This window comes from Nerophis ophidion, linkage group LG20 (genome assembly GCF_033978795.1).
Source record: "Nerophis ophidion isolate RoL-2023_Sa linkage group LG20, RoL_Noph_v1.0, whole genome shotgun sequence".
Classification (NCBI taxonomy): Eukaryota; Metazoa; Chordata; class Actinopteri; order Syngnathiformes; family Syngnathidae; genus Nerophis; species Nerophis ophidion.
In genome coordinates, this window is record NC_084630.1 from 35,843,048 (window position 1) to 35,858,886 (window position 15,839).

At 40.1% G+C, this 15,839-nt stretch overlaps 1 protein-coding gene and 1 long non-coding RNA gene across 4 annotated transcripts in view; one reads left to right on the forward strand and one right to left on the reverse strand.

The window, feature by feature from the left end:
• LOC133539070 (uncharacterized) overlaps nt 1-15,839 on the reverse strand; it is a 244,299-nt gene that overhangs the window by 51,955 nt on the left and 176,505 nt on the right. The window lies entirely within an intron of this gene.
• The window catches only part of acox1 (acyl-CoA oxidase 1, palmitoyl), a 60,797-nt gene that overhangs the window by 40,616 nt on the left and 4,342 nt on the right, over nt 1-15,839 (forward strand). For all 3 annotated transcript variants that reach the window (XM_061881100.1, XM_061881099.1, XM_061881098.1), the window contains exons 11-14: nt 2,689-2,868; nt 2,950-3,055; nt 8,865-9,008; nt 9,091-9,297. In XM_061881100.1, coding sequence (XP_061737084.1) covers nt 2,689-2,868; nt 2,950-3,055; nt 8,865-9,008; nt 9,091-9,297 — 637 coding nt within the window. The remainder of the gene's footprint in view (nt 1-2,688; nt 2,869-2,949; nt 3,056-8,864; nt 9,009-9,090; nt 9,298-15,839) is intronic.

Here is a 15,839-nt window from a genome sequence, read left to right on the forward strand (position 1 = left end):
ACATGATGAGAGATGTTAGTTCTGTGTGGTGTTTTTTCTGCATGCCGCATGTGTGTAAACTTAAAGGGGAACTGTACTTTTTTCTGGAACTCTGCCTATCATACACAATCATTATGAAAGACATGACAACGGATGTGTTTAAAAAAAAATGCATTCTGAATATTAAATTAATGCAATCAAAGTCTGCTTACAATGGAACTTATGGAAGTCGCTCTATTCTGCCTATAAGGCACTTAAAAACATCCAAACACCTCCATTAAGGTTATATACATGATGTAAGTATATATGTCATGTAGTAACATTCATAATAACATGTAATATATACATGATGTAAGTATATATGTAGTATCTAGTAACATTCATAATAACATGTAATATATACATGATGTAAGTATATATGTCATGTAGTAACATTCATAATAACATGTAATATATACATGATGTAAGTATATATGTAGTATCTAGTAACATTCATAATAACATGTAATATATACATGATGTAAGTATATATGTAGTATCTAGTAACATTCATAATAACGTAATATATACATGATGTAAGTATATATGTCATGTAGTAACATTCATAATAACATGTAATATATACATGATGTAAGTATATATGTCATGTAGTAACATTCATAATAACATGTAATATATACATGATGTAAGTATATATGTCATGTAGTAACATTTATAATATTTAATATTTACTTATTTTGATTAGCAGCACATTAATTTCAAAAAGGCATCACAATGTTCATTTTTTCACCTATTACATCTCTGATTATTACTCACTGCAGACTTCATGAGAGCCAACAATGATGATAAAACATCCTTACTGTACAGTCATTAGGATGCTGACTGCTAGGATGTTCATAAATTCCCATTTAGATGAAGAATGAGTCATAATCCTTATCAAGAAAAGGGGGGTCAAACCAAGTGTCTTTTTGTGTCGTTCTCACCGTTTCCGGGTCTTGATCGGATGTCAAAGTGTACCAACTTGTTGGAATACCTACTCATCGTTCTACCATCCAGGTGAGAGGCATGATTTATGGTCTAGAATAAACTTTCACGGGCAAAAGAAGCGAGGAAGCAGCTTATTACTGGATGTCAACAATGGCACACGTGTTGGCAATCACGATGCCGCTACAAATAGTTTGTCTGCGTTAGCACTTGTAATAACAATATCACTAATACTTGTTCATATTTATGATAATAATATCACTAATACTTGTTAATATTCAAATGTCAATGGAGTATTGTTGGCACTTTTTGGATGGTTATTTATTGCGTTTTATGGGCAGAACAAAGGCCCTCCTATTGGCTCCACTGTAAGCAGACTTTTATTTTAGATTAGATTAGATTAGATAGTACTTTATTCATTCCGTCAGGAGAGTTCCTTCAGGAAAATTTCAATTTTCAGCACAATCCCATTCAAGATCAGACAAACATTACAGGGAGACAGAACAGGATCGCTGACGGGTCTGCCGGCTTCCAGCGCCCCTTACAAAAAAGATGACATACAGGTAAACAAGGGGGGGGGAATAGAAGATTAAAATGAAATAAAAAAATCGGTCTTAGCCTGGGCCTTGGAGAGGGGGTGCAGACTGAGGCCAAGGGAAAAAAAACAAAACAAAAAAAAACAATAACAACTCATAGCCATAGTACACATCCCTCTTCCATGTTTGTAAGAGGGAAACATCAAACATCAAAGAACACATAGGACATTAAAGACATTAAAGCAGCAGATAGAAGCAGACACTTCTACATACAGCTATGAATAAAAAGTAAAAGAAATATATACACTGTGGTGGCCTCTGCGGTGTTCCACGCCATCGTCCGCTGGGGAGGAGGGAGCATGGCCAGAGACAGGAGCAGACCCAACAAAGAAACCAAGACAGCTGACTCCACTCTCGGCCAGTGTCCAGTCCGCATGGATGAGCGATGATACGTCCAAGGTGACTGAGGTGTCCGACACCTGCTCACCCAGCCAAGACACCGCGAAGCCTCTCCGTCCCAGCGCTCAGTGCCAGCTCCGCAGACCTGTCCCCCTCATCCGCATCTCCTCCAGTCCCTCCAAACTCTGCAGTCCTGTCCCCTCATCCGCATCTCCTCCAGTCCCTCCAAACGGACTCCGGTGTGGCAGAGACCCAGCAGCTGGTCTCCATGGCCAAAAGGCTCCCAGGAGGCAGATCCAGAAGTCCACAAAAAAAAACACCACAGAGGTCACAAAAGTGGCACCCCTTGTCACACAGTCCCAAAGGGTCCCAGACCAAAAGGCAAAAAAATATAATAACACATGAAAACAAGAGGGAAACACAAAAGGATGACACAAGAGCACAGAGCTCCTGCCTATAGCAGCCACTACAGCAGCGCCATCTTGGAAATTTACATTTATTTACGAGTTTGAATGCATTAAAAAATCCATCTGGTATGTCGTTCATAATGATTGGTAATGATGGGCCAAATTCCCCCAAAAAGTGCAGTTCCCTTTAAGTCTCCCTGTTCTGCCAGACATGCACACGTCACACACTCCTTCATTCATCACATGGAGTTGTTATTGGACCTGCCCTTTGAAGGTCAATAGGATAATTGGAGTCAGGAAATGTTGTCGCATCCTGAAATGGAAACAAGGAGGTTTATGAATGAGTCCTTTTAAACGTCAATTTTTTTTTTTTTTCTGTGCAGATACCTCATGAAGAGCTACCGGCAGGCGAGAACAGGTCAGCGGCTCCATGGCATGGTATCATACCTCAATGAGTCCCAGCTTCCGAGTGTCCAGTCCCAGCTGGTCTCAGCAAGATCCACCGGTCTGGACATCGAGGACCTGTCCGGCTTGGCGGAGCTCTACAAACTACGAGCTGCCACGTAGGAGATGTTGGAAGGCGGACTAACCAACACCATGGCATTTGTCGGTGAGTCACGCAAATGATCCTTCTGTGTGTTTAGTCTGGTGGAGCTGGCAGCCAAGAGCATCCAGAAGGAGCTGCAGCAAAGGAGGAGCCAAGAGGACGCCTGGAACAATAGTGCTATCGACCTGGTCAGAGCCTCCCATGTAAGACCATTTGTTCCACCCACTAGTACATTTCATACATGCTGTCTCCAGTCCAGCTGCATTCATCACAAACATTTTACACTTTACAAACCTCCTTTTCAGCAAATGAAAGTAAAATGGTTAAAGGGGAACATTATCAGCAGACCTATGTAAGCGTCAATATATACCTTGATGGTGCAGAAAAAAGACCATCTATTTTTTTAACCGATTTCCGATCTCTAAATGGGTGAATTTTGGCGAATTAAACGCCTTTCTGTTTATCGCTCTGAAGGGGATGACGTCAGAATGTGACGTCGCCGAGGTAATGCAGCCGCCATTTTCATTCTCAACCCATTGTAAACATTGGGTCTCAGCTCTGTTATTTTCAATTTTTTCGACTATTTTTTGGAACCTTGGAGACATCATGCCTCGTCGGTGTGTTGTCGGAGGGTGTAACAACACTAACAGGGAGGGATTCAAGTTGCACCACTGGCCCGAAGATGCGAAAGTGTCTTCCGCCAGACCCCCGTTGAATGTGCCAGAGTGTCTCCACATTTTACCGGCGATGACAAGACATGGCACAGAGATGTATGGATAACCTGCAGATGCATTTGCAACGATAAATTCAACGAAATCACAAAGGTGAGTTTTGTTGATGTTGACTTATTTGCTAATCTGACATATTTGGTCGCGGCGTGACTGCCAGTTAATCGATGCTAGCATGCTATGCTAATCGACGCTAGCATGCTATTTACCGGCGGTGCTAAAGCAGACATGGCACAGAGATGTATCGATAACCTGCAGATGCATTTGTAACGATAAAGTCACAGTAATCACAAAGGTGAGTTTTGTTGATGTTGACTGCCAGCTAATCGATGCTAACATGCTACGCTAATCGATGCTAACATTCTATTTACCGGCGGTGCTAAAGCAGACATGGCACAGAGATGTATGGATAACCTGCAGATGCATTTGCAACTATATTACGTTTCCTTCCACACACATTTAATGCGAAAAAAACACTTACCAATCGACGGATTTAAGTTTCTCCAGTGTCACGAGATGCGAAAGTCCTGATCGTTTGGTCCGCACATTTTAACGGCGATGCTAACGCAGCTATTCGGCCATGCTATGGCTATGAATAGCGTCAATAGCTTCAGTTTCTTCAATACTTTCATACTCCAACCGTCCGTTTCAATACATGCGTAATCTGTTGAATCGCTTAAACCGCTGAAATCCAAGTCTGAATCCGAGCTAATGTCGCTATATCTTGCTGTGCTGTTCGCCATTGTTTGTTTACATTGGCAGCACTGTATGACGTCACAGGGAAATGGATAGTGGCATCGCAAATAGCGAAAATCAAGCACTTTAAAGCTTTTTTTAGGGATATTCGGAGACCGGTAAAATTTTGAAAAAAACTTCAAAAAATACAACATGCCACTGGGAACTGATTTTTATTGTTTTTAACCCTTTTGAAATTGTGATAATGTTCCTCTTTAAAACATTTTTTTACTGAATGACATTCTAATAATACAGTTGACTAGGGTGTCCAAATTTTGGCCTGTTTTGTTTAAGTTCATTGAAATTATGCAGGCGAGTAATAAACTGATTAGTCATGATTAATCCATACTCAAAAGTGTGCATAAATCTGATCAAAAATGTGATTAATATGATTTAAAAAACAACCTTTTCACAGCACTTGTTTAAAGACAAATGTATAATTAAAGGCCTAAACTTTTGCAGCTGTACACTACAGAGTGATGTAACTTGACGAGACTCTTGCTAACCATGACCACATTCACTTTAGCATGCTAATGGTTAGCATACCGATATGACAAGGTTTGCATAATAATGTTTGTGTGTTTGTTGAATGTCATGTTTGGCAATTTGTTACAGGCCATATAAAAAAGTACATTTTGTGTCCTGGACACACAACACTTTTAAACAACATTTTACTATTAAGGCGTAGTTTTGGGCAACACACTTTCAGATACACATAATATAGTGGTGATAATGTTAACATTTGCGTGCTAATGTTTTTTAGCATTTTTTGCAGCTGTGTACCTGAGAGTCATATAATTTGTTGGGTGACACATGTTAACTTTGAGCATGCTAACAGTTAGCATATGTCACATACCAAGTTATATGACTCTCAGATAATCAGCGTATCTATTTTTTTATTATTAGCATGCTGGACTCATATTGGCTCTAAGATGTACAGCGTAAACACAAATGTTAGCATGGTAGAAATTTAAGTACCAAGTTATATGACTCTGAGGTTTACGGCTGTAAAATTTAGCTAAAAAGGTTAGCATGCTAACAACCACTAAGTGTTTCGGAAAGTGTGTTGCCCAAAAGTTAGCCTGATGCTTTTATTTAAAAGTGTCTTTAGTAAGGCCTCATGGGAAAACATTTTTGTGTCCACAGCACAAAATGGACTTTAACATAATAGACTGCCATATATGGTATTGAACATAATAGACTGCCATATATGGTATTGAACATAATAGACTGCCATATATGGTATTGAACATACTAGACTGCCATATATGGTATTGAACATAATAGACTGCCATATATGGTATTGAACATAATAGTCTGCCATATATGGTATTGAACATACTAGACTGCCATATATGGTATTGAACATAATAGACTGCCATATATGGTATTGAACATACTAGACTGCCATATATGGTATTGAACATACTAGACTGCCATATATGGTATTGAACATACTAGACTGCCATATATGGTATTGAACATAATAGACTGCCATATATGGTATTGAACATAATAGACTGCCATATATGGTATTGAACATAATAGTCTGCCATATATGGTATTGAACATAATAGACTGCCATATATGGTATTGAACATAATAGACTGCCATATATGGTATTGAACATACTAGACTGCCATATATGGTATTGAACATAATAGACTGCCATATATGGTATTGAACATAATAGACTGCCATATATGGTATTGAACATAATAGTCTGCCATATATGGTATTGAACATAATAGACTGCCATATATGGTATTGAACATACTAGACTGCCATATATGGTATTGAACATAATAGACTGCCATATATGGTATTGAACATACTAGACTGCCATATATGGTATTGAACATAATAGACTGCCATATATGGTATTGGACATAATAGACTGCCATATATGGTATTGGACATAATAGACTGCCATATATGGTATTGAACATAATAGACTGCCATATATGGTATTGAACATAATAGTCTGCCATATATGATATTGAACATACTAGACTGCCATATATGGTATTGAACCTACTAGACTGCCATATATGGTATTGAACATACTAGACTGCCATATATGGTATTGAACATACTAGACTGCCATATATGGTATTGAACATACTAGACTGCCATATATGGTATTGAACATAATAGACTGCCATATATGGTATTGAACATAATAGTCTGCCATATATGGTATTGAACATAATAGTCTGCCATATATGGTATTGAACATACTAGACTGCCATATATGGTACTGAACATAATAGACTGCCATATATGGTATTGAACATAATAGACTGCCATATATGGTATTGAACATAATAGTCTGCCATATATGGTATTGAACATAATAGACTGCCATATATGGTATTGGACATAATAGACTGCCATATATGGTATTGGACATAATAGACTGCCATATATGGTATTGAACAAGTTGGACGGGACACAACTTAGCATAGCTACTGTGCACAAGTGCTAACATTAGCGTCACATTTGAAAAGCAATATCATGCTTCTGTAGGTTAGCGTAGCTATTAAATGAAGAAAAGCTAAATGATCAAACTTACAGCTCCCATATCTGTAACTGATTGATAGATACACTATATTGCCAAAAGTATGGTGTCCAGCCATGCAAATGATGAGAATCAGGGGTCCTGATCACTTGGCCCGGTGTATATCAAATCAAGCACTTAGGCATGGAGACTGTTTCTACAAACATTTGTGAAAGAATGGGCCGCTTTCAGTCATTTCCAGCGTGGAACTGTCATAGGATGCCACCTGCGCAACAAACCCAGTCCTGAAATTTCCTCGCTCCTAAATGTTCTCAAGTCAACTGTGGTCTTTATTCTAAGAAAAGTGAAGAGTTTGGGAACAACAGCAAGTCAGCCACCAAGTGGTAGGCCAGGTAAACTGACAGAGAGGTCAGCATAGTGCAAAGACTTTCTGCACAGTCACTTGCTACACAGCTCCAAACTTCATGTGACCTTCCAGTCAGCCCACGTACAGTACGCAGAGAGCTTCATGGAATGGCTTTCCATGGCCGCGCAGCTGAATCTAAGCCATACATCAGCAAGTCCAATGCAAAGCGTGGGATGCAGTGGTGTAAAGCACGTCGCCACTGGACTCTACAGCAGTGGACACGCCTTCCCTGGACTGATGAATCACACTTTTCCATCTGGCAATTTTATGGACCAGTCTGGGTTTGGAGGTTGCCAGGAAAACGCTAAATTTTGGACTGCGCTGTGCCGAGTGTAAAATTTGGTGGAGGAGGAATTATGGTGTGGGGTTGTTTTGCAAGAGTTGGGCTTGGCCCCTTAGTTCCAGTGAAAGAAGCTTTGAATGCTCCAGGAAACCAAAACAGCCCTTTGAGACACTTGTGATTCTGGGCTATATAAATAAATATTGATTGATTGATTTTGGACAGGTGGGAGGCCAGGGGGAAGACCCAGGACACGTTGGGAAGACTATGTCTCCCGGCTGGCCTGGGAACGCCTTGGGATCCCCCGGGAAGAGCTAGACGAAGTGGCTGGGGGGAGGGAAGTCTGGGCTTCCCTGCTTAGGCTGCTGCCCCCGCGACCCGACCTCGGATAAGCGGAAGAAGATGGATGGATGGATGGATGGATGATTTTGGACAATTCCATGCTCCCTACCTTGTGGGAACAGTTTGGAGCGGCCCCCTTCCTCTTCCAACATGACTGTGCACCAGTGCACAAAGCAAGGTCCATAAAGACATGGTGTGGATGAACTTGACTGGCCTGCACAGAGTCCTGACTTGAACCCGATAGAAGTGAAGTGAAGTGAATTATATTTATATAGCGCTTTTTCTCAAGTGACTCAAAGCGCTCTACATAGTGAAACCCAATATATAATTTTACATTCAAACCAGTGTGGGTGTCACTGGGAGCAGGTGGGTAAAGTGTCTTGCCCAAGGACACAACGGCAGTGACTAGGATGGCGGAAGCAGGGATCGAACCTGGACCCCTCAAGTTGCTGGCATGGCCACTCTACCTACCGAGCTATGCCGCCCCATAAACGTATGCCATTTTTTGGGGTGAGAAATCTTGTGACTCCTTACCCCAGACTTTCACTGGATGTGTAACAGTAATGGAATGGCACCGCCACGGAACAGCACCAACATCAGTGTGTAACCTCACCAATGCGCTTTTGGTTGAATGGTGGAGAGTTCCTATAAAGACGCTCTGCAACCTTGTGGACAGCCTTCCCAGAAGAGTTGAAGCTGTAATAGCTGCAAAAGGTCATATTGAACCCAATGGGTTAGGAATGGGATGGCACTTCAAGTTCATATGTGAGTTAAGTGAGGTGGCCAAATACTTTTGGCAATATAGTGTATTAGTTTTGATGTGGAGTGAAGCCTGTTTGGTTTGAATTCATTTATTCCCATAAGCCTGCACGATGTGAACTATTCTATATCAAAAGAGCAGACTTATGTATAGTATTCAGCCTCCTTTCTTTCCAAGTTGATGCCCACGCTTGCCCCAGGAAGTAAAAGCTTACTGTGTACATGAACTTGTGACCCCCAGGCCCACTGCCACTATGTGGTGGTCAAGCTGTTCACTGACAAGCTGGGGGAGATTGCCGCTGGCCCCATCCACTCGGTGCTGACCACGCTCGCTCGGCTCTATGCTCTTCACGGCATCATGGACAACTCTGGAGACTTCCTGCTGGTACAAAGACACAAATGGTTTTTTTTCCATTGCAACTTTTCTTGTCTTTTATCCTCATTTTTCCCGTTCTGATGGATCCCAGGCGGAGCTGTTGAGCGGCTCCCAGGTGCTGCAGATTTCCTCTCGTCTCAAGGAGCTGCTCTCCGAGCTGAGACCCAACGCCGTGGCGCTGGTAGATGCCTTTGATTTCCACGACCAGATGCTGAAGTCAGTGTTGGGCCGCTACGATGGCAACGTCTACGAGCACATGTTTGAGTGGGCCCGCCGCTCACCCCTCAACGCCACAGAGGTCAGTGGGACAGGATTCTTACGTCCTTGTTAGTAGTCCAAAAACAATACAAGATCATGTACCGTATTATTCGGAGTATAAGTCGCTCCGGAGTATAAGTCGCACTGGCTGAAAAATGCACAATAAAGAAGGAAAAAAACATATATACGTCGCACTGGAGTATAAGTCGCATTTTGGGGGGAAATGTATTTGATAAAACCCAACAGCAAGAATAGACATTTGAAAGGCAGTTTCAAATAAATAAAGAATAGTAGAATAGAATAGAACAGAATAGAATGAACTTTATTGTCATTATATTTGCATATAACGAGATTAAAGACTCCAACTTAAGGTGCGGTAGTGGGAACAAATATGGGGTGAAATAAATGACATAAGAGGTAATGTGAAGTGAATTACATTTATATAGCGCTTTTCTCTAGTGACTCAAAGCGCTTTACATAGTGAAACCCAATATCTAAGTTACATTTCAACCAGTGTGGGTGGCACCGGGAGCAGGTGGGTAAAGTGTCTTGCCCAAGGACACAACGGCAGTGACTAGGACGGCGGAAGCAGGAATTGAACCTCCAACCCTCAAGTTGCTGGCACGGCCGCTCTACCAACCGAGCTATGGTTGGTATATAAGGAAAAACTAACAATTGAAATAAACAGACTACTATCCAATAAAAATAATAAGCAATTCTATACAATATCCAAACACTATAGAAGTACAAAATACAAATACTGTACAATATACAGAGCAAGACAGGAGTACCGAAGTAATAAATAACAATCAGTGACGGACGTATTGCACTGGAAGGGTAGTAGTGCACAGTAGGGTATTAGGGCACTATATTGTATAGAGGTGAATTATTATTATTATAAGTTAGAATTCAACATGGTGACAGCTTTGGGAAAGAAGCTGTCTCTGAGCCTGTTTGTTCTGGCTCTGATGCACCTGTAGCGCCTGCCTGATGGTAGCAAGTCGAACAGGTGGGAGCCAAGGGTGTGTGCTGTCCTTGGTAATGTTTTTTGCTCTGTTGAGGCAACGGGAGTTGTGTAAGTCCTTCAGGGAGGGCAGGGGACAGCCGATGATTTTTTGTGCCGACTTTATGACCCTCTGAATCGCCTGTTCGTCTGCTTCAGTGCAGCTGGCGTACCACACTGTTATGCAGTACGTCAGCAGGCTCTCGACAGCCGAGCGATAGAAGGTCACCATCAGCTGCCTCTCCAGCCTCTCCTAGTGAACAACAGGCTGAATAAGTGTTCGTTATATGAGGCATAAATAACCAACTTCTATGTTAACCTAACATATTATGGTAAGAGTCATTCAAATAACTATAACATATAGAACATGCTATACCTTTACCAAACTATCTCTCACTCCTAATCCATAAATCCCATGAAAAGAGCTATAAGGATTATTCATAAAGTAGATTACTTAGAACACACTAAGATATAATTTACTAACTCTGGACTATTGAAACTACAGGAGCTAGAAAAGCTACAGACATTGTGTGTCATGTTTAAGGCTAGAAGTAAAACATTATCAGCAAATTTACAAAAAATGTTAGTCATCACATCTGAGAATACAGAGCACAGAAGAAAAGGTCATTTCAAACAGCAATGTTCAAGGACAACTTTAAAACAAATGTGTACATCAGTGGTGGGGGTACAATTGTGGAATTCTCTTTACAAATAGATAAAAAACGGTAAAAATATATTCCAATTGAAAAAAAATATATAAAGATCGAACAATAAGATCATATGGACAGCCATAAGTGTTTACATTTGGCTTTTTATTTATTATTTTACTTATTTTTTTGTCTGGTTTTGAGGGGGGGGGGGTTGCCCACATCTGAGGTCCTCTCCAAGGTTTCTCATAGTCAGCATTGTCACTGGCGTCCCACTGGATGTGAATTCTCCCTGCCCACTGGGTGTGAGTTTTCCTTGCCCTTTTGTGGGTTCTTCCGAGGATGTTGTAGTCGTAATGATTTGTGCAGTCCTTTGAGACATTTGTGATTTGGGGCTATATAAATAAACATTGATTGATTGATTGATTGATTTGCTCTGTATCATTCCGTGAGGTGTATATTATTATTTTTATTTTCTCTGTTTGGTGTATACTTTATGAAGTTTTGCACTTGTTGTGTTTTTCTTGTGTTTTTTTTTTTATTGTTTCATTACATTTGGATTTATGTGTCGGTTTAAATGATATTAATGAAGTAAGATAATGTATTATGTCAAAGGGGGCAGGAAATTATAAGATTTTCTTCATCCCGCTCCTTCTCAGCCATTGTTGTGTGAATTTAAGTTGTATAATTGAGGTATAATTATGTATCGTTCAAAATGCACATCAATGAAGGAGATAAATAAAAAATGAATGAATGAATGAATGAATGAAAATCTTCCTCGATGTCGCTTCTAAACAATTCTGCCATCTCCAAAGGTATGCGCCGCTTCTTCTTGTCCTTTCCTGCTGCATATTTCACTACGTCCAGCTTCTAATCTGCAGTACATGATTTCCTTTTCAACGCCATTTTTGTTCAGCCCTTCTCACTTTTTATAAGTTACCGCCAACCATGAAGTGATCCATTTTGATAGCTACGGCAGTATCATATAGCATATAGCAGTTAGTATTCCATGACCCACAATGCACTTCTGCCATGACCCTCCACCGCCGTATTCTTATTGCTTGACGTGTGTGTGACGATTGCTGACATTTTCTTCGTCTCTTCCGCGAATGAGATAAATAATATTATTTGATATTTTACGCTAATGTTTTAATAATTTCACACATAAGTCGCTCCTGAGTATAAGTCGTACCCTCGGCCAAACTATGAAAAAAAACTGCGACTTATAGTCAGAAAAATACGATATGTTGAATTGATCTGTTGCAGGAACCCAGAAATAATTAACACGTCTTCTAGAGCAGCAGGTGTTATCACACAGTTGCTAATACATTACATTTTTTAAGCACACTTAAAAAAAAAAAATCTAGATTTTGGAGTAAAAAACTGGCAATTGGGTTTCCTGAGCGGTCCTGCAAAAATACACCAAGATTCTGGCTAATGAGCTGCAGGTTTTTCCCTGTAAAATCTATTCGAATTTTTAGTGTACAATTTCAGTTCAGTAGAGTTTATTCATGCATATATAACACATTTATACAAGTGCTGTACAGACATAAACAATTTCAATCAAGTGCACCCAGTGTCACATTTACATTTATATAAAATATATATTTATATAACATATACATATAAATAACACATTTATACAAGTGCTGTACAGACATAAACAATTTCAATCGAGCGCACTTGGTGTCACATTCACATGGTAACACAGAAGGAGGAATAAAATACAAAAGTGATATATAATTAAAGCTGCAAGCAGCGTTGGTCGGGTCCGCCTTTGGCTGCTGCCCCCGAGACCCACGGCCGGATAAGCGTTAGAAGACGCCTTGGAGCCACTATTTTGAGAATCTAATGCATTGTGAAAGTAATGCAGTTGTTGTATTGAAGTGAAAATATCAAACTTCCTGTTGATTTTTGCTAAAGTATGTTGATTATTAAAATGTAGGTCTAAGTGAGACCTACATAGTGTTTTTTGTTTCATGTCTCTCTGACATTCCTACCGGAAGTTACAAGCAGTTTTGTCTGTGTTTTCTTCCTAGGAGCAGTTTGTCCGTGTTGTATTCCTAGGGGGGCAGTAGAGCGCAATTTGGAGTTTTGAGGTTAGGTTTTTTCATCAGATCGCAATTTTTGCCAGACCTGATGTGTGTGTCAAGTTTGGTGAGTTTAGAAGCATTTTAGGGGGGTCAAATAACAGCTCAAAGAGGCAAAAATGACATTTTTTAGGAGACTTTGCACAGGGGTTCTTTGAAGGCACGTAAAATCAAAAACCTGAGAACTTATCAAAACTCTGTTCTATACTTTTAATCAGAAAGGTTCAATCCCTCTCCTATGCGAGTTTGAAGCCAAAACAACAAACGCACTCAGAGGAGATAATGTTTGAAGAAAGGTGACTGGTTTTTACAAAACTTTTGTTTTGAAGGGGGGATTGCAAACTTCCTGTTGATTTTTGTTGGGGGGTGTCAATATATGAATTGTCGGTCCAAGCGAGACCTACATAGAGGTTTTTGTTTCATGTCTCTCCAACATTGTCACCGGAAGTTACAAGCAGTTTTGTCTGTGTTTTCTTCCTGGGAGCAGTTTTTTCAGTGTTTTATTCAAAATTAGCGCTACAGCGCAATTTTGAGTTTTGGGATTTGGTGTTTTCATTAGAGCGCAATATTCGCCAGTCCTTGTGTGTGCGCCAAGTTTGGTGACTTTTGAAGCATTTTAAAGGGGTCAAATTACAGCACAAAGAGGCAAAAATTTTATTTTTTGCGAAAATGTTATTTTGAAGGGGTTTTTGCCAACTTCTTGTAGATTTTTACTGAAAGAAGTGAGTGTATGAAAATTGGGTCTAAGTCAGACCTACATAGGAGTTTTTGTTTCATGTCGCTATGACATTCCTAACAGAAGTTACATGCAGTTTTGTCTGTAATTTTTTCCTAGGGGGCGTTAGAGCGCAATTTTCATTTTGGGGGATTGGTTGCTTAATATGTTGGGAAGGTTTGCTATACCGACGTGTGTGTCAAATTTGGTGACTTTTGAAGCATGTTAAGGGGGTCAAATTACAGCGCGTAGGTGCGGAATAATAATAAAACACAGCAGTTTCAATAGGGTCCTTGGCCCATGGCAAAGGACTCCTGTGGAGTCCTTTGCCATGGGCCTGGCGGACCCTAATAATAATAATGGATCAGACTTTATATGGTGCTTTTCTTTTATTAGATAGTCAAAGTGCTCACAGAGAAGTGGGAAGTCATCATTCATTCACACCTGGTGGTGGTGGTAAGCTACATTTGTAGCCAAAGCTGCCCTGGGCTAGACTGACGGAAGTGAGGCTGCCAGTTTGATCCTGCGGCCTCTCTGACCACCACCACCTGTCATTCATTCATTCATTCATTCATTCATTCACCAGTGTGAGCAGGACACAACGGCAGCGATTTGGACGTCAAGAGGCAGGGAACGAACCCGCAACCCTCAGGTTTCTGCCACGGCCGCTCTACCCACTAGACCATGGGTGTCAAACTCTGGCCCGCCGTGTAATTTAATTTGGCCCTTGAGGTAATATCAAATTAACATTAGAGCTGGCCCGCCGGTGTTATACAGCGGCACCGACGCTGTATAACACCGCATTCACCGCTAATACTCATACTTGGCAAACCCTCCTAATTTTCCCGGTAGACTCCCGAAGTTCAGTGCCCCTCCTGAAAATCTCCCGGGGCAACCATTCTCCCGAATTTCTACCGATTTCCACCTGGACAACTATATTGGGGGCGTGTATTTAAGGCACTGCCTTTAGTGTTCTCTACAACCTGTCGTCACGTCCGCTTTTCCTCCATACTAACAGCGTGTCACATAATATTTGTGGCTTTTACACACACACACACAGAAGTGAATGCAAGGCATACTTGGTCAACAGCCATACAGGTCACACTGAGGGTGGCCGTATAAACAACTTTAGCACTGTTACAAATATGCGCCACACTGTGAACCCACACCAAACAAGAATGACAAACACATTTCGGGTGAACATCCGGACCGTAACACAACAGAACAAATACCCAGAACCCCTTGCAGCACTAACTCTTCTGGGAAACTTCCAGCAAACTGACCAATAATTAACGTTTTATTCATGCATTTTCTCTTGCTACTTCAAGGCTTGAATGTTTGGTTCATTCATTATTATTATTTTATTTTCAAATTTATTATTAGCTTTTGGAAAAAATATGATATTTACCTCGGGAGATTGCAAATAGAAAAAAAGACATAACATGTTTTTTTAAATTTTATTTGATATGCCATTGATATTCTTTTAATTATTATTATTATTATTATTATTTGAAACTGGATTTTGCATGTCACTAAAGTTATATAAGCCTTGCTTGTTCAATATTTAATGCAAAACTTGTTTGGGTCCCTATTAAAAGGTTAATTTGTTCAACCTTGGCCCGCGGCTTTGTTCCGTTTAAAATTTTGGCCCACTCTGTATTTGAGTTTGACACCCCTGCACTACACCATACCGCCCCAAGTAGTAAAATATACCTTTAAAGAAGTGAAAACTATATCACCTAAAAATACAAAAATGTAATAAATCAATAAAAAAATGTATAAAACAAGAAATAAAACGACCAAGATTTAATGGATAACTTGCTTTGAAATCATGATTCTGAAAAACTAATGTTTGGAATATATCATAATATAATATTTGTTGCATTGTTAGGAAAATAATGTTTAAAGGCTGCACATAATATGTTGTTATTTATTTAGTGCTGCGTCAAATGATGACTTTGTCCAATCCGATGAATCACAGCTTGCATTATCCAAATTCATTCAAGAAAAGACCCAAATATTTTGACACAAAGGCAATTAGTGCGTGATAAGTCTGTGTATATATTCATGTTTGATGCAGTATTTCTTCTCATTAATAATAATAATAGATTTTATTTGTAAAAAGCA